Below are 20115 nucleotides of genomic sequence, written 5' to 3' on the forward strand. Positions count from 1 at the left end.
GTTTCACAAGTTAAAGCTTCTGACAGCCTGGTTTTCTTAGGACCTTGTCACAGGACTGGAAGGGAAAAGATAGCGGCTGCCACTTTGAGATCCCGGTCACCAAAAGCATCCAGGGAGGTGTCTGCATCTGTGCCTTATGATACTGAGAGTCTCACACTTCCAAGATGATGGGTATCAATAAGAAAAGCAGGAATATTAAATCTCCAAAGAGACTTCAAAGTGCCCAGGGATGGGAGAGGGGAGAAAGATTACTGAGACATCCCTGTCACTGCCGCTGATTGTCTTTCTCTGGGGTATTTATATATGTTGCGTGCTGGGGGGGACAGGACGTGGGAGCAGTTGGCTCACTGTGACCTTGGCATTACTAAGACTGAGTGACATTCCTGTGAAGCCACGTGACCAGGACTGGCAGGCACAGCTGTAGCCAATAGGGAGCGGGAGCCCAGGAGTGGCCATTCCGATTGAATTTCACTCCAGCCACTTGGGATTTTTTTTTCTCTCTCCCTGTTGCACTTTTCTTCTTTCCTTCCTCTTTGTGTGTGGGGTTGGGCTGCAGAATGTTCTAATGGGGCATCAGTACATGAGATGTTTGCCTAGTGGATTTGGGATGCTGCCTTAAAGGCTTTTCAGCCCTCTACTCACCCTCTCCTGCTGACATTCCTGCATCCTGAAGCGTCTGAGGGTCTTATGGCCCCAGCCCTCTACAACATGAAATCCACCTTCCTCCTTTAGGACATTCTCTGCGTTCTCTCTAAGGCTCCTTCTTGCTGCTGTCTCAAAAGGTTAGTATATGAGGCTTTTCGGTGCAAAGGAGATGGGTCAGGACCAGACGAAGCAGCAGATAGAGAAAGGACTCCAGCTCTACCAGTCTAACCAGACAGAAAAGGCCCTGCAAGTCTGGATGAGGGTATTGGAAAAGACCACAGATCCTGCTGGCAGGTTTCGGGTTTTGGGCTGCCTCATCACCGCTCACTCGGAGATGGGCAGGTACAAGGATATGCTAAAGGTAAGGTGATCCCAGGTTGAATGCCTGTCACTGTGTATCACACCCACAATAGGGAGCAGCTGGGGATTATACTGTAAAAGCATGGTTTATATCTTGCTTGGAGCAAGGTGCATCAGACATTTGATGAATACAATGTGCTGCCTTCACCAGCTGGGGTCCTTACAGTGTCAGTCTGCATTCCTGCTCCCTAGTTCTGGGCCCCAAAGATTCTTAAGGACCCAGTCCCCAGGTTTTCTGAGGTTGCTGGCCTGTAGTGCTGATCCTTAAGAAATTTTGGAGTACTAGCCCAAAGCATTTAACTTTGGAGATTCTTAGTTATTTTTCACAAATGGTGTGCTGGGCACTTTACATGCTATTTTGAAGGTAAAGTCCTTCCCAGAATTGCCCATAATGAGTACAAAAAACTCAAAGGGGATGATGTAGGACAAGCAGTGATGTGTTCCGGTGGGGTTAGTATCTGGCTACTTCCACAATTTTTGATATCTTAAATAGTTTTTCTATTACTGGACTTTATTATAATTATATGTATTGCAGCAATTCCCACAATGTTTTCAGCACCGTTCAAACATCCAGGAAACGTTGCTGTTCAAACACAGTCGCTGATGTGATGAGCTTAGTCTAACAAATACTTGTTCACACGTATCTAGTTGGGGAAGATGGGAAGTCAGGCTAAGAGAGAGGAAAAATAAATAGGCTTTTTGGAAGAGGTGTGTTTCAGGAGGGTTTTGGATGAGGAGCAGATAGGAGCCTGGGAGATAAGATCGGGGAGGGGGTTCCCAGTGTTGGAGGCAGAAAAGAGGGTGAAAAGGACCCAAAGAGCCATCTGTGTGGCTTGAGGAAAATAGAAGAGCAGAGAGAGGCTTGAAGCTAAACTGTGCAGAGTCTTAAAGGTGAAGACAAGCTTGAATTTGATGTGGTGAGTGTAGAGAAGCCAGTGCAGTGCTCTGAAGAGGGGCTGGGTGCATTTGGAACAGCAGTGTGTGTTTGGAAGGATGAGTCAAGGATCTGGGAGACAACACAGGAGGAATTTCTGGTACTCCAAGGTAAGAAACAATCCAGGCCTGAAAAGGGGTCTTGCTGTGCTAATCCCTGGTATTTCTTGGGTGACAGACCCTGAGTTTGTATCTGGGATCAGAGGATATTTTTCTCCATGCTGATGATTGTTTGTTTATAAACTCTTCCAATTCAAGTGTTTAAATAGCACCATTTAAAGCAACTTGAGTGCCACTTCCAGTTAGTAAAGTATTGGGTGTGTCCAGAGTCCTATCCTCATAGCAAATACTAGAGGGAAAGGAGAAAAGGGGGTGAGAAGCAGTTAGGATGCATGTGAAGACAAGTGGGATGCTCTGAGAGGAGATGGGATTGGTTGCAGGCTGATCGGGGAGGAGAAAGACAAGGGCAATGAGGAAAGGAGATAAGGTATGGTTGTGTGAAGAGAATGTTTTGAGTTGTGTGGGAACAAATGAGATAGGTGAAGGAAAACTGGATAGAAACCACACTGATAACCTGGAAAGAAAATAGAAAACAGGGTCATTATAGGTGAAATTTCTCCAAGATCCTTGTAACTCAGAGAAAAGAGCATGACTTCAATAAAGCAGAAGAGTTCATACTATCCAAGGGATTAAAGAGGAAGTAAAGGGACTTTTACAGATATATGGGGGAACAAATAAGAAGGTATACGAATGAATGAGAAGAGGCATGAAATTAATGATAGTTTAAAAGGGTTGTGATGCTTAACTTCGTTTGGGGAAAAATTTAAGGGGCAAATGAAAGAAAAGAGGCTTGGACACTTTGAATTTATACAAGATCCTGGGTCCACATAGCACACTTCCCAAGGGAGTAAGGGAATTAGTGGACAATGAGAACACTGACAATTATTTTTGAAACTTGATAGAGAACAGGGAAGGTTCTAGAGGACTACGGAAAAAAAGTGCGGTTCCAATCTTCAAAGAGGGAATGAAAAGTGAACCTTGAGAATTACCATCCAGTAAATCTACCTTTAATCCCTAATAAAATAATGAAAAAAACAGAGAGAGAAGATGCTAAGCATCTAGTATTGCAATTATTAATTTAGCCCATATATTGCACTTTGTTCATCACAAGACACAGAAGACATTCCCTGCCCTGAATAGTTTACAGTTTAAAGAGACTTAGATTAGGGTAACTGAACCATATGCAATGAACAAGTCATTTACAAAGCACAAATCTTGTCAGACGAATTGCTTTTCAATAGAAGCACAGAATGAATGGTTGAAGGAAGCTTGATAGAAGTAATTTCTATTGTTCAGCAGAATATTTGATACAATCTTAAATCCTCCTCAAAATTAGTTCTGCGATGTGCTGAGGTGCGTGGGGATAAGGAATTAAGTAATAGTGTAGAAAAAGCTGAGCTGTAAAGTGCAGAATGCCTTTTTCCATGGCCATTTGCCAGCTCTTTCCACCAATTTCTAACCCAGATGTCTTCGCTCTGCCAAAGGCAGAGAATACAGAGAGAGGGTTCTCCAGTCTACTTATATGCTGTGTAACCCACCTCATGGCCTGCTCACTTGGGTATTTTATCAATCAATGCTGTCTTGTTGGATTCTTTTGTCCTGACCACAAGCTATGTAACTTCTGTGCAGGGTACAATTCCCTTGGAAGCACAGGCTTTATTCCTGCAGAGAGACCCTCTATAAACACTCTCTTCTCTGCTGAAAGTTTGCAGTTGTGCAGATTGACACAGCTCGGGAGCTAGAGGACCCTGACTACCTTATGGAGAGCTACTTGAACCTGGCTCGGAGCAACGAGAAACTCTGTGAATTCCAGAAAACCATCTCTTACTGTAAGACATGCCTGAACATGCAGGGCACCACTGTGAGCCTGCAACTGAATGGCCAGGTGAGCCTCAGTATGGGCAATGCCTTCCTGGGCCTCAGCATCTTTCAGAAGGCACTGGAGTGTTTTGAGAAAGCCCTGCGCTATGCACACAACAATGACGACAAGATGCTGGAATGTCGCGTCTGCTGCAGCTTGGGGAGTTTCTACACACAGATCAAGGTGCAGAAACGCAGCTCAGCTGGTGACCTAGGGGATGGGAAGTAACAGTAGGAAAATTTCCCCCTATCTTGGGTACAGGAAGGGACCAGGGTGGGCAGGGATTCACCCTATATCTTGGATACAGGAAGTAGTTCATAGAGTTTGAGAGAGGGAGGGTTGTTCTGGGAAGGTTTTAACACTGTGCTTCTAATGCCACTAATGACTATTCTGCTTAAGGCTTAAGTCAAGAAGATCAATAGAGGACATTTACACAGCATCCCAAAGGTAGAAGGTGTGATTCACATTCTTTGGTATACAGCTGTCTAGAACCTGGACAGCCACAGAGATGTGGTCTAGGCCTGGGACCAGGAGTCAGCTCCTGGGCCTGGGTTCTATACCTACCTCTGCCACTGACTCACCATGTGACTTCGGGCAAGTCTCCTACCCCTTCTGTGCCTCAGTTTCCATAAAATAACTATAGTGACTAAAGCCAGCGTTTGTTGTAGCTATGAATTCTATGACAAAAGAATTACAGTAACTCCTCACTTAGTCGTGACAGTTAATGTAGTTTAGTTATTAAGTCGTTGTTCTACTAGAAAACATGCTCGTTTAAAGTTGTGCAATGTTCCAAAGCCCTCCACCACCAGCTCAAGCGCCTGCTTGTTGGCCCAGCAGATCAGTGCTTCCCCTCTCCCTGCCTCCTACAATCAGCTGTTTTCTGGCATGCAGGGAGGGAGGGGGGAGGAGCAAGGATGTGGCATGCTTGGGGGTGGAGCTGGGTGGGAAGAGGCAGGATGGGGTCTTGGGGAGGAGCGGGGTTAGGGGATGCTCTGCCCCAGGCCCCACCCTTGGCAGTTTGAAAAGTCGGCACCTGTGGCCCCAGAAGCCTATGGCTATCTCCAGCAGTGCAGGGATCTAGAGGCCTCTGCGTTGTGTGTCCCAAGCATACCATGCAAGGTGGCAGATTGGTTCCCTTAGGAGATGACTGGCCTCCCTAGCACTCTGGGCGGGGGAAGGACCTAAGGTGACTAACTGGAGCAGGCATTTGTGTGATCATCTGCTCAGAGGCCAGCAAACACATCCCCATTGGGTCCTGGGGAAGGATGCAGCACAGTGTCTCTTCCTATGTGCTGCTGCTTGCCTGCACTGCCTGGCTCCCATGTTCAGCCCAAACCCGCAGAGCTTGCACGGGGAAGACTATTCTGCTTGAGGCTTATGTCAAGAAGATCAATAGAGGGGATTTACACAGCATCCCAAAGGTAGAAGGTGTGATTCACATTCTTTGGTATTGGCCAGGAAGGGGGAACCGCAGCCAATGGGAGCTTTGGGGGAGGTACCTGGAGGCTTGGCAAGAGCCACGCATGTGAAGCCCTCTGCCCCCACCCCCATGGGCCGCAGTGCTTCCAGCAGTGGCGTGGGGCTGGGGCCACGGCAGGCATGCAGGGAGCTTGCCCTGGCCCCGGTGTGCGTTGCTGCCACCCCAGACCCACTTTACGTAAGTGGCACCAGGCTGGAGCCCAAACCCCGCCTGCATCCCACCCCCCAACTCCCTGCCCTAAGCCCCCTGCCTGCATCTCGCACCTCTCCTGCACCCCAACCCCCTTCCCTGAGCTCCCTCATACACCCCTCCTTTGCCCCAATCCCTTGCCCTGAGCCTCTTCCTGCACACCACACCCCCTTTCACACCCCAACCCCCTGCCCCGGCCCTGCATACAATTTCCCCACCCAAATGTGGCCCTCGGCCCCAAAAGTTTGCCCACCCTTGTCTTATAAACTCATGATTAAAAAAAAACCCTAATCTCCCACTGGTCCTCCAACAAAACCAGAGAAATTAAAACTATCCTTGATATTTCTAAGATAAAAATCAAGCAGGAAAAAAATAAAAAAAAAACCTTTGATTTCCTTTATACATCACAAAGAATGAAAAAAAATGGCACACGGGTAGGGTTTATTTATTTATTTTTTTTTAATCTTTTGCAGGTCACTTTTAAATGGTTTTATATTGTTAGATAAATATTATGATGATTTTACATTCTTTTTATTGTTAAATAAAGGAGATTTATTTGACTTCTCATAATTTCCTAGGATAAACAAAATTATTAAGATATTGGATGCCATGATCTTTCCTTTTTAAAAAACCAAAGTGATGACTGTGACAAAGCCCTGATTTCCTCCAGTCCCTCCCCCCATTTACTGCCATAACAACCAACCAGACCCAAAAGAGATTCTGACCCATCTGCTGTAGAATGTGAGGGTTAGTTGTGTGGAAAACATTTTGAAGTTGAAAGGCTCTGTAATAATGTAGAAAGCTGAGATGATGGAGGAGCAGATAAGGGTACAGGTGGCTCTGAACCAGGCTTTGGCCGTAAGGAGGGTAAATCATCTCTATAATGAGAAGCAGAGTCCTTTCCTTATGGATGTCGCTCTGAGCTGACCATGTAATCACCCCAGCATATAATTTTAAATTCTGGACCTGCTAGGGACATGTGCTGGGGAAAATGGAGTCTACCGTGTGGCAATCCTAGCTTCCCTAGATGGATACACATGCTCATTTTGAAATGTTGGAGGGTCCTATTACTGCAGGGGCAGTCTAACTTATTTCTTTCCTTCTGTGGGTCTCTTTGCCTTCCAGGACTATGAGAAAGCCCTGTTCTTCCCATGTAAAGCAGCTGAATTGGTGAATGATTATGGAAAGGGCTGGAGTTTGAAGTACCGAGCAATGAGCCAGTACCACATGGCAGTGGCCTATCGGAAGCTGGGGCACCTGGCAGATGCTATGGAATGCTGTGAGGTACAAGGTGGAGGTAGAGATACTGGGCCAAACATGGCAGAGAGTTGCTGGAGTAGGGGAGAGGTGTCTGCAGGTCAGGATTAGGGGGTACAGAGATACAGCAACATTCACCTTATACCACAGATACCGCTTCTGCCTCCCACCCCTAGAGACAGCACATCTGTGGTTTCATTAGCCAAAGCTGTTCTCAGGGACTGAGTTCGGGGATGCCCTCTGCTGGGACATGCATTGCATAACTGTTGTCGAGGCTTTCTTCCCCAAGGTGTGTCATTTCTCTGAAGCTGGCCATTGAGGCAGGCTCTGGGGTATTGTGAGGGCTTCAATTCCTGCTGGGTTTAGGGAAGGTTCTTGTACTGACTGGAGGTGTTTTCTTTCAGGAGTCAATGAAGATTGCTCTGCAGCATGGGGACCGGCCACTGCAGGCACTGTGCCTACTCTGCTTTGCTGATATCCACCGCAGCCGAGCAGACATACAGGTGGGAGCAAGAGGAGATAGAAGGGAGGAGTTGGGGATGGAAAGGAGATATGGAAAAGGAGCACCAGGGCTGGGCACAAGTAAACATCTCACTGTCTATCTCATGCTGCAGACAGCCTTTCCTCGCTATGATTCCTCCATGAGCATCATGACAGAGATTGGAAACCGCCTGGGACAGATCCAGGTACTGCTGGGAGTGGCCAAGTGTTGGATGATCAAGAAGGAGCTAGACAAGGTCAGTCACAGGCCATTCCTGAGGAAACTGGAGCCCTCTCCCATGGTCCTCTATTCTACACACAGGATCTAGTACTTGACTACTGACATTTGTCTACATAATCCAATTTGGGAAGCTGGGAATCTGTCATAAATTGAGTACAATCATACTGGATCCAGATCCATGGTCTACAAAGTCACGTGGCCAGTACCAGATGCTTCCCAAGAAAACACATATTGCACAGAGATAACTGCAATGAAAAGAGGGGTCACTTCCTGCCTCCCATCTTGTACTCTGAAGCAAATTTGATTGACTCTCTCTTAACTGTATAATTAGTATTAGTGATTGTGGTATTATTTACAGACCAATAGATACATCCTGTGTTTTACAGAAAAACATATGACACAGAGCTGACTAGAGGAGCTTAGATTCTAGGATAGATAAAATATAGCATGGAACAGGGAGAGATGGTAGCAAACAAAGAAGTGGGAATGGGCAGGAGATTACATGGTACAAGCCTGTGAGGTTTTTTTCACTATGTGTACAGCATGTTAGTGCCTTTAAAATAATACAATTACCCCCACAAAAACTACATTAAAAGAAGAATATTAAGGTTGCAAAGTGACGCAGTCAAAAGTTAGAAAATGTCAGGATCAAGATTGCCTGTACAACCTTAATTCAAACCCCATATGAATTATGATAGTCTTTAATTGTACATTATATATTTTTTCTACAGGACCCCACCTCAGTCAGTCCACAGAATAGAGGGAGCTCACTTAATGGGCAACTATTCAGTATTTTGTTTCTCTTCATTGTTCACTGTTTGGCCCCAGGCCTTATTTACTGCACACCATCCAAAACCTGCTCTGAAGACAAAATTATTCATTTCCTTATGGACTTTTCTGTGAAGTTAATCACTACAGTATCTTAGTGCTTCACAAACATTAACTAACTTATTTTCACAACTCCTATGAAACGAGGGGGTATTATTACCATCATTTTACAGATGGTGAACTGAGGCACAGAGAGATTAAAGTAAAAGTATCAGTTAATTTGGGTGCTCAGAGTTATCCAAGACCTAATTTTTTTAGTGTACTTAGCATTATATAGCACTTCATATGTTCAAAGCACAGCTCTCATTGACTTCAGTTCCAGTTGTGAGCACTCAGAACTTTTGCAACTTAGACCCCAGGATCTCAAGTCAGGCACTCAGAAAATGAAGAACATGCAACTAGTGACAAAATATGTAAAAAGTTGGGTTGAAGTGATCACATAGGAACTCTGTGGCAGAAACAGGGATAGAATCCAATTCCTTAGGGCAGCTTTCAACTGCTGTAACCATAAGACCCTCCTTTATCTTCCTGCAACCCTCTGCTTCATTCACTACGGACCTTCTAACTTCTGAAACAAACGAAGCAGGGAATCTACAGACTACAACCTCCTTCACTACACAACCCTGATTCATCCCCATCCTGTGCACCAAGTAAGCCAAGGATTCTGTGGAGAAAATAATATGCGATCGTGTAATCAACGACTGTATCGTAATGCATATGCAAAAGGGAGCAGAGCTAAGGCTGCACAGACTATCTTAATTCTGGCATTTTCTAACTTATGAGTGCTTGACTTTACAACATTAGTAAGGTTGCAATGTACTTTTTCCATCGTGTTGCATCTTATTGCCACCCATCATGGTTCTTCAGCAGGTTGGAACATTTAGATCCATCACACACAGACCCTCTGCCACTTGAACTAATGGAATACTGACAACAGTAGTAGGATGCCATCCTCTTTGTGGATCAGCATAGAGATGAGACATTTTGCCAGTGAGTTTCACAGACTTCTGCTGACAGCAGAGGAATGGTGAGACTCAGGAATCATAAAAATGAAGGGCTGGAAGGGACCTAAAGAAGTCATCAAGTCCAGCCTGTTGCACTGAGGCAGGATCAAGTAAACCGAGACCATTCTTGACAGGTGTTAGTCCAACCTGTTAAACCTAGAGATTCCCAATCTCTAACCCTCAGGCTTCTCATGCCCCAGCAAGTTCCAATGTCACCCCTCCACACTCCTGATACCAGTTTCCTTGCCCAGCCAATCCCAGTTCCTCACTCTGGGCTTCTTACCAGATCGATCTGTCTCCCACACTAGCCTCCAGTTGCCTCTTCCCTCACTGGCTCCCAGTCTTAATCTTCCTCCCTGAGGTCCTTGTCTAATCAATGTCCTTCCCCACGCCCCATTCCTTTTCCCAGTCTCTCTGACCAACCATTCTCAATTCTGCTCTTTATCTTCTCATTAATGCTCTCTTCTCCACTCACCTCCTTCCCTCAGCCCACTTGTTCTCAGTCATGCTCAGCCAGTCTAATTCTCCCTTCCTCCCAGCCTGTTTCCCTCCTTCCCTCTTGACAGCCTTCAGTCTGTTTATGCCACCACCCCAGCAGATCCATTGCCCTCCCGCTTGCCCCTCTGTATTCAAATCAAGCAGCTTCCTCCTCCACACTGCCCTGTGCCTAGCAAAGGTGGGCACTGAGAGCACAGGAGAGACATGTTCTCAGTTCAGGTGCCTTGATCTGTACCACACATGGCCTGCCACAGCACAGAGCTTCTACTGCAGGGAATGTCCTGCTCGGCCCTGGGCTGCAGCATGCCCAGTGTGGATGGAATTTTAGGGGACGTAAGCTGCTAAAATGTGAAGTCTACTGAGCATGCGCAAACTGCAATTTTTCAAAGGTTTATAGTGTGGCCAAATTTGAGTGGATTTTAAGGAGAAAGGCAAAAGGTACATCCCTAATACAAAATCTATCACACCATGCAAACTTTCAGTTCCCTATGTGACCCGTCCCTGGGGCAGCCATCACTGAAAATGCCAAGGTCAGAGCAGGCTGCAACAGGGAATCCCCAGTCAGCTAGTTAAGATGGCTTTCTGCCTGTTTTGTGCTGCAGTGCAAAGCAGGCAGAAGAAAGGTGAATGATTTTAGTTAGATTGGCACAGAATCTAGATTGAATAAGTCCATTTTTTTTTTAAATCTTGTGTGGTATTAGGCTCTCTTGCCCCTGCAGCCAGGAGTTCCCCACTCCCTAGGGCTGTTGGTGAAATCTCTTCTTTTATAAGTTCTAAATTAATCAGCTATTATTTTAATTGAATGACCCCTCTGTTCTTGTGGAATGCAAGAAACGAGGAAGTAACTTCACTACACCCTTCATTACTTTGTCCATCTCCATCGAGATCCTGCTAACTCCACCACCACACTGGAATAAGCCAAGAGTCCACTTAGTCTGGTATCCCATCTCCCAAAGCAATCAATGCCAGATGTTTTCTAGGAAGGTAGAAATCTCATAATAAACCTAATTATACAATCCTGTTTAATGGGAAACTCCTTTTCCCATACTGCCAGCTGAATCCCTGAAGTCAGTTGCTCAATAACCCTGGAGGGCAGAGGCTAATTATCAGCATTGATGATTTCTTATTGTTCTGAGGGATGGGGGAGCTGTAAAGACTCACTTAGAATAGCAGCTGCTAGAACAATGCTACTTCCCTGCAGGATAGCAAGGCCAGGGCAACAGCTCCTTTCTATACCCCAGCACAGGGGTCCTGGGCAGCAGAAGTAGGACAAGTTGGGTGGGAGCCACATGTGCTGTTAGCAGTGCTGGTCCTTGTTCCTGCCTCTCTTGACCCAGTGGAAGTAAACTCTGAAGTGGCCCAAACACTGGGGCGGGAGGGTAGGGTTGGGTAGGGTAGGAGAGAGCATCTTTGGTGCACTTAGCAGCAGCTAGTTGCTTTGCTATGTTTAAGCCCAGCCCCGGTGATTTACTGCCCTGGAGTTTAATTAGTTCTATATAACCTCTCCATTGGGAGACACCAGTCTCTGTCAAGGCTGCACTCTGACTTCCCATTCAATGTGCATCCCTATGACCCTTCAGTGAGCAGGCAGTTCACTGAGCTTTGTGAGGACATGCTGTGAGTGTGAACATCCCACCACAGATTTCTGGCTTCTACTGGAGCATAGGAATGTTTTATTAACCCTCATGCTGTTACCTCCTCATTCCTTAGCCTTTCAATTGTAAGCATGTCCCTCACCATGCAGAGTTGGTGCTGAATAGTTGGCATAACTGGTGACATGCTGATATGTGGGTCTCTGTTCTCTCCTTTACAGGCACTGGAAGGCATTGAGAAGGCCCAAGAGCTGGCAGAGGGACTGGGGAACAAGGTAAGAGTTCACAGCTCCCCTCCACCAGTGTCCAGAGCCCTCTAGTGGGGATTTCAGTGTCCACTCTATCTTCCAGCCTCACACTGTCTTCTGTTATACTCCATCAGCCCATGTTAACCAATAGGTCCTCAAGGCTCAGTGTAGGTGTCTTGGGTGTAGAATGTGAACCATTTCTGAGTTTATTTTTAGTTCAGGTGAGTCACTAGCTGGGGAATATTCTGAGCATGTGGGGTGGATGATGGCAACTGAGAGATCCTTACAAAGTTTAGTGAGGAGCCAGAGTGGGTTAAACAAGTGGGAAGGAGAGGGAGCCAAATTGTTAGACAGGAAAATAACAGCAGTGAGGTGAAGTGGAGGACTAGGGGTCCCTTCCCTGACAAATAGCTACATGTAGGGTGACCAGATGTCCCGATTTTATAGGGACAATCCAGATTTTTGGGTCTTTTTCTTATTTAAGCTATTACCTCCCAACTCTGTCCCAATTTTTCACATTTGCTGTCTGGTCACCCTAGCTACATGGCATTAATTTGCTGGCCAGCCAGCCTCCGAGATACTCTGCTAGTATATGCTGAGCACAGTGCACAAATTGCATACTGGCTAGGAGCTTAGAGGGAAGTGAAGAGATGACTTATGGGCGTGCGGGTGCCTAGGAAAACCAGTTCTATGAAAAGATGCAGAATGGTTGAAGCGCTGCAAACCTGGGTTCCCCTTTAGTGGCACACTGGGACAAAAGGATAAGGATAGACGGGAGGGCCTCTAGATGCTCACAGGATAAATCCTGACCTCTGGGCAAGTTTGCATTTTCTGTGGCGAGGTTCATGTGTGTCCCAGATGGCTGGTGGGGTTGAAGAAGACCTCATCCTTCTACTGCTCTCCCCATGTTGTTGGTTCTCCTTCACCTTGCCCCATCATCCTCTCTCTCACGCCTCTGCCCTCTGTGCACAGCTTGGTCTGCTGAAACTTCACTGCCTGTGTGAAGGGATCTATCGCACAAAGGGACAGCAACGGGAACTTCGTGACCATGTGGTGAAGTTCCATGAGTGTGTAGAGGAGATGGAGCTGTACTGCGGCATGTGTGGAGAGTCCATTGGGGAAAAGAACAACCAGCTCCAGGCGCTGCCTTGCTCCCACTTCTTCCATTTAAAGTAATGAGCACCATGGATAGGGCAGAGTGGGGAACATGAGAATGGAGGTGGGGAGATGAGGCAGATGGTTATAAGAGAGATTCCCGCAGGGCGAATAGAATTAGGCAGGAGTTCAGCAGGGATTTATGGGAGAGGGCTGGGGCAAGAGAGGGATCTGTAAAGGGATAAGAGTAACAGAAAAGCCCCATTAGTGTCCAGAATAGAGCTGTCCTCTGCAGTCTGAATATGCCAAATCACTTAGAGTGTACTTCCTCAAGATGTCCTGCTATTGTTTATACAAAATCAGTGACTCCTCTACAGAATCACCCACTATCTAATCTTTAACATTACTGTCCCTGACTGTTGGAAGTAATAGCACATAGGACTCCCTAAGTCTCACTTTAAGAATGGAGAGTAGAGGTATGAACCCATCTAAAGGGTTTTGTGTAGACAGGGCCTAAGCCACTTCCTTCCCCACCCCTGGGATAGGAGTCCAGGTCTGTGAATCAGAATCCCTTGGGCCTCTCTCTGTAGGCATGCATGGTGAGAAATGACCACTCCCTGTTGCAGATGCCTCCAGACCAATGGGACCCGTGGCTGCCCCAACTGCCGCCGTTCATCAATGAAACCAGGATTCGTGTGACCTGCTGAATCAGTCATTTTGAGAGAGCTCATATTCCGACTTGCAACAGAGGCCAGAAGACAGAATCTTGGAATGTCATCCAGTGTGCACAGTCTGAAAGGAGGACCCTTATTTGCAGGTGGAGCGATCTCCTGCACAGGATGCAACAAGTGCACCTTGATCTTTTACTCTAACCTGACATTTTACCTGTGTTCAGAAGCAGCAGTCATCCTGGAGTCCCTCTAGAACCACCTCTCTAGAGCCAGTTTCATACTCTATCATGCCTGTTCTAGGACATGCCTGATACTTTCTCCAGTGCCAGTTCACACTCCATTTTTGCTTCTATTCAGTCAGCTGTACCAGGGCTAGTTATTGTCTTTACTTGCCTCTCTTTGGTGCTTTTTTTTTTTTTGCCCCTGTGAGAAGTGGATGCTGGGGACTGGCCAGTGATGCTAGGTAGATGTAGTACAGCAACGTTGTCTGTGTTGGAGTAGCAGCCTCTTCTCAGCAGGCCTTGCTGTAAATGCTGCCAGTATATGCCATAGGCTCCCTTTCTTCAGAAACAGGATTTAGACCCTATTCCTGCCTTATACTAGATCTCTCCTAGCAATTCACTATCACGTGTAAAAATGGATTTAATTCACAAATCTGCATTAATGAAAAATCAAACCCAAGGTATGACTATGATAGTGTTGTTGCAGACACAGCAGTGCCAGAGGCAAGCAACAGTGGTTCGTTGCCTAGAGTGCTTAAGCGCCAATAAACACACCAGGGTGGAGAAGCAAACAACCAAATTTATTTGAGCTCAGATAAGGTGCCAGGGAGAAATAGCAATCTCAGATCCTGCACACCTAAAACAAGCAGTTTCTTCCTTTTATATCCCAGTTGTTTACTACAAAACTTTCTTGCTGACTAGCTGATCTTTCACTCCCCTGTACTTTCCCATCCAGCTGCAGTATCCTTTTTCAGTCAATCTTTTGACTTCCCCCTCTCTGCTGCTGAGACATGTATACAGTATCTTAAAACGACCTTGAACGTGCTCTAGCCTAGCTTCAATGTGTTACAGCAGAGAACTGGCTATTACAATCAAAAAGCTAACTGCTAATACTACATTTTTGCAGTTATTAGTACATTAGGTTATACTAGGTTACACAAAGTGTTTAACATGGAGGAACACTGGTTCCTTGAGGCCTACAGCAGAAGGGCTTCATTGACACTTGTGGTCTATCACCTTTCCGAGTTACCTAGGGTTATGCCAGAGTGACACCAACAACTCCCTCCTTTGAGAATACTCAACAAACTTTTGGCTGAGTGTTCTCACATTTAAAGGATAACATGTGATTAAGCTCTAGGGAGCTGGAGTGCTTTACAGCAAGCAAGCAAGAGAAGAGTAACGATACACAACACACCAGTGAGCAGGAGGTGAACAATACCTTCCCTTAGTTTTTCCAGGTTGAGCAACCAGCCCCAGGGGGAATCAGAAATAGTAGGTTTCCTTTCCTGGGCCTTCCACTGTTCAAAAGCCTGTTTGGCTGACAGGATGTGCTTGTTAATATCCTGTGCGCTTTCTGGGACATAAATACAGTATTCATCCCCTATAAGGGCGCACACCCCGCCCTGGGAAGCCACACTTCCACCCAGGAAGTGTCCACATATGTCTCCATGATCACAGATCAGATGGTATTCCTGATGCGTCTGTAAGGGCAGTGGGCCAAGTCTGATACTCAAGATTACTCCGAATGGCCGTCAGCTGGTCATTCAGGAAATCCCAAATTCCTAAACATACTAGATCCCACTGCAATGCCTTCCCAGCCTCTGTTATCTTCAATACCATCCCTTCTTGGTGTAGTACTATAATACACCTGTTATTTAACTATTCTCAGGTACTGTCAAAAGGCATTCCCATTAAGAGCATACATTATTAGTCATTGGAATGGTTTCAATATGGGTAAAATTTTTAGTAGCAGAACAAACTTTTGGGTACTTGTTATTTAAAATCCAATTAGAGAGAGCTATATATGCTGAGGGATTTATCCAAAACACAGGGCGCAGCCTGTAGAATAAACCCCAAAATCCATTCAATACCACATTCCCAAACATGGGTCCCACAAATGTCCTCCCACCAGTGTATAATTCTTTGTTTCTTCACCAGGGTCAGTTCTTAATGTCCTTTCTAGTCAGGAATTCCTGGACTTTGGCAATTTCAGTGGAGCGAGTGTTCCTTCTTCTTTCCCAAAACAGTCGTGGTACCGCATCCTACAGGGCAGAGGTTACTAGCACATAACCCTGTAATGGTTTTGATTCTTCTAGAAAAATTCAAAGGCACAGTAGATAAGTGTGGATAAGGGAGAGGTTACTAGCACGTCACCTTGTACTTTTTCCCTGCTGTCCAAAAGGCACAGTGGAGCTAGAAGGTGAAATAAGCTAATCATCAGTAGGAGAATTCTCCCGATGTGAAGGGGTCTTTTTGCAGTGAGAATCTTGGGTCCAAGCAGTCAGTCTTTGACATTTTACAGCAATGTTGGTAGTCACCGGGACTTAAGGGCCTTTCCAGCATGGAGCCAAAGCAGTCTTTCGTCGGTGGACCTTTACATCAATCCCGTCTCCTGGTTCCAAGGAGTGGCAGGGCTGCTAGGGTATTTGGGTAGTGCTTCTTTACCTGTGAGAAAAGAAACTTACACATTTCATTAGTGCCTGGCAGTGTTTTTCAGATCTCATAGCTGTGTGGGCAAATTCAGGCCCTCCTTTTCCTAGTTGTTAGCCAAGTCTTAACTGTGAGCAGTGTCCTTGAATGGAGTCAGTGTCTTATCTATAGCCTGAGCTTGCTAGCTAATTCTGTTTTTCCAGTTAACTCATTCTGTTCTTTGTTCTTTTTCCTTTCTTGTCTTCTTTTAACCTGCAAACGAAACTTCCACTTTTTACTTATACACCTTTTTCCCAACAATGAAGACATAAACATTGTCATTATACAGTACATTAGTCTTATTATTTAATATATGCCACACACACCCTTTTACTAAAATAACCTTATTACAGAGCTTTGGAGCAACAAGCCAGGACAAGCACACCCACTTTGAGGAGTTCATTAAATTTAACCTCTAGTCCAATAGCTTTCCACCATCCCCAGCCCTCTGGCTAGAAATTTGAGGTAGCCAGAAAGATCCCATATACAATATGGGGAGTGGGTTAACTTTTCATGTCCTTGCTTTCAAAGACTGTTGGTATGCAAATTTTAACAACAATTTTTGCAATTAACAGTTTGACCAATGAAGTTTCTTTTCCTTGAGGAAATGCATTAGATTTTAGTATATTACATTCTTCTGATTTACCCAAACACTTTGTATTCCAAATTGAACAAAACAAGTATCTGCATTTTAATTTAACCTTTTTGTTTGATTTTAAACTAGACTATTTTATAAAAATATTAAACACAAAAATTCCAGCCACAAGACAAACACCACAAGACAGAACATAGAACACAAAACATAATTTCTATTGTGCCAGTAAATGCATGGTATGTTGAATGCTGTTCAGCTGGCATCAGTTTTCTCTGATTATCTGAAAGACAAAAAACAAGAGGTCTACCCACCCTTGCTGGGCAGACAATCATCACTTGAAATATACAAATACCCTTGTTGACTTCAGGCAAAAACAGAGGAATTACCCCATATTTTCTTGTATTTTTTTCATAAGCAGCCCAGGTTTTCAATTACATAACACTGTATACATTCTTCAGCTAATTTAGCTAAATTGTTCATAGCCAAACCAAATGACTGCAATCTAATAATTTCTTTGCCTGAATTTATTTACAAACATTTCACAGACACCAAAAACCATTTTTCTTTAGCATTTTTACAAAGTTCAACTGCTGTTTTCTCCAGCAACTACAGAGTTAACTTCTCACTCTCCCTTAAATCACTTGCTTGTCTCCCAACAGCCACTTTTATCAACTTAAATCACCATTCCAAGTAAGTCCTGGGTATTTGAAATCTCCATGCTTACACTTACTGACTCCTTCCTTCCACTACACCCTTAAAGTTTTCCAACCTGTTTTCCAATCTCTCTGTCTGTTGCCTGCCTGCCTGCCTGGGCCCGATCCTGCTTTTCTTGCTGAACCGTCCCTTCCATGGGCACCAACTTGTTCCACTACCAGTTTAGCTAGGAGGGTGGGCTTCTCAACTAGCCCCCACCCTTCCTGGTCTCTTCCCTTAAACATTCTTACTCACAAGACTACCCAAGTCCTCCTTCACGAGGCTTGTCACCTGGACAAAAACACATGGCCTATTGGGCAAAGGCCAGTTACTTAACATATAATTTAAAGGACTATTCTTAGAGGGTTTACCCAGAGACTCATTCATCTGTTTGAAACTTAAACAGAAAAGAGAATTACACAGAGCGCAGACTTTCCCACTTCTATACACTGACCGCTACAAGGGACGGGACAGAAGGATCTCAATTCAACCTCATAGCTTTCTCGCACACATGGCTTCCACTCGGAGGAATTACGAACGAGAGGTTCAGTTCTGCCCACACTCCTAACGTCCAAATGAACAGAGCAGAAAAACAACAGTAACCGGTTAAACAGAACAGAACCAAAACCAGATAGTGTTTCCTTATCCTATTAGGGCTCACTTTTACTTATGCAATTCTCAACATATAACACCAACAGTACCAAGCAAAGCAAACATAAAATAACAAGGGTAAAACAAATAGATGGTGTAAGTTCTGCAGGGCTCCCCCCTTCTTAATTGCTCACCAAACTGTGACAAATTTCTGTTACCAATCTATCCCTCGTGTCAGGTGATCAGGCTGACACTACAGGATCGTTGGGGGAAGATAAAGAAAACACACCATATAACTGAATTTTAAAGCTTCATTAATAAAATAATAAAACAACAGAGAGTGTTGGGAATGCTCCCTCATCACTCAGGAAAACATTAATGCCCCAAGCCCCTTTCATACCCACACACGTACGTCCAGACTGGCCACATCTGTGTATAATGTTCAGAGGAGGGGGAGAAGTGGACAGGAGATTATCGTGTATACAGCTTGTCCAGAATTTCCAACATGCTTTTGCTCTTGGGAGGGCTGTTCTCTTACACCCTGGAATCTCCTGCGGCATCTCTTTCAGAGATTCCAGTCCAGGTCGGCTGCCTGTGGCTTCTTTGGTGTCACCAAGCCACACCGACTTCAGGGTCACAAAGGCACACTTACTGGACAGTTAAGCTTTGCAAATGTAATCTCAGTTCTGTAACTTGTATTGCCTTTGGTTCACCTCTGTCTATATTTTTTTTCACAGCCAGCTGGGGCTGAAAGCAGCCCCTCCCTGCACCAAGCACAGTCCGCGCCGATTCTTGACCCTGAATGCAGAGCAACCCCCACCCTTCCATCCCTGGGCCAAGATGATTTTTAAATTAACCCATTCCTTTCCTCAATAGACAAATTTGCTCACGCTGTGTCAGGGCTTTTTGGTGATTAAACACTCCTCTTTGATGTATGATCTTATCTAGATTGAAGTACCTTCTAGTGGGCATTGTTTAGATGGATTTTCACGCATGTAAATATTCCAATTCTCTAAATACCTGCAGGTTGTTGAACCATAATGTACGTACATGTAATATGCTGGGGTACTCTTAGGAGGTGAGATGGCATGTTTAGACTGCCTCCCACCCATTTTCCACTTACACACACAGGGAGGGTGCCCTGTCCGCACTAGCGGCTCATAAACTAAGGATTTTTCCCTACAGGGTACTCACACAGGAGAGGCTAATGAGGATGGCCACGACCCTCCTACACCTCCCTTCAGCAAAGAATGTCGGCTAGTCTCTGGGAGACGGCGCCGCTTATTCTGATTGCATCCAGTGAGATGATCAGACTGTCAGTAGTCCACACGGAAAGGAAAGGGGAAGGGAAGATGGGTACACACACTCCTAGACCCAGGTAGCTTCCTCACCGGACAATGCCAGGCCAAGTCAGCCCACCATGGGTCGGACCTCCTAAAGATCCACTAGTTACTGGGCTTGCGTTAGAGTAGTCCTGGTCACGAGCTTTTGCTTCACAGGGTACTCTGGGCGTCTTCCGGTAACAGTCACTCATACTGGCCCTTTTTTTTTTTTTTTTTTTTTTCCCCCAGAGCTTTTCATACAGTTTCAGAACCTACCTGTTCACTGACAAAACAGGAGTAATTGTACTCTAATTTACTGATCCTTCAGGTGGCCACCTTTCCTGACCCTTTAATTTGTACTGAGGCCAGTCCACTGTACAAAACCTTTGTAACCTAGTTTTGGATAACGGATCCGATCCAAACACCTTCCAATTCTCCAGAATGCATTCTAGGGGGGAGCACCTTGTCTTCCCCACCTTGCTCTGCCCCTGCCCCGTGTCGCAGGTAGATGCTGGGCGTCCCCAGATCCTAACAGAGAAAGTCCGGACAACCGGACTGTTCCTACCTTATCCAAGGGACCGGTTCCACACCGTCGCCCACAACTGCTTCTCCACTATTTGAGCGCGTTGCACCGTTGTGCCCTCTGGGGTCGCTCACACCGCGTCTCCGCCGAGGCCCCCGGTGAAGTCACCGGTGTGCACTGGGCGTCGGTCGTCACCACGATCCGTTGACCTCCAGGAGGGATCCAGGCAAGGCTAATTTTCGCCTCTGCCCACCCAGGG

At 45.6% G+C, this 20115-nt stretch overlaps 1 protein-coding gene across 2 annotated transcripts; it reads left to right on the plus strand.

The window, feature by feature from the left end:
• The first annotated feature begins 478 nt into the window (after window positions 1–478).
• Window positions 479–14210, plus strand: RAPSN (receptor associated protein of the synapse). 2 transcript variants are annotated; one of them, XM_030559822.1, is made up of 8 exons: window positions 479–1006; window positions 3704–4042; window positions 6654–6812; window positions 7190–7288; window positions 7400–7522; window positions 11650–11703; window positions 12649–12848; window positions 13398–14210. In XM_030559822.1, exons 1-8 carry the CDS (start codon window positions 791–793, stop codon window positions 13468–13470), a joined length of 1263 nt encoding a protein of 420 aa, XP_030415682.1. In that variant the 5' UTR covers window positions 479–790; the 3' UTR covers window positions 13471–14210. The 2 variants fall into 2 exon arrangements, with proteins under 2 accessions (XP_030415682.1, XP_030415683.1); XM_030559823.1 differs by lacking the exon at window positions 3704–4042.
• The last annotated feature ends 5905 nt before the right edge of the window (window positions 14211–20115 follow it).

The sequence above is a fragment of the Gopherus evgoodei genome, chromosome 4 (assembly GCF_007399415.2).
Source record: "Gopherus evgoodei ecotype Sinaloan lineage chromosome 4, rGopEvg1_v1.p, whole genome shotgun sequence".
In the NCBI taxonomy this organism is placed as follows: domain Eukaryota; kingdom Metazoa; phylum Chordata; order Testudines; family Testudinidae; genus Gopherus; species Gopherus evgoodei.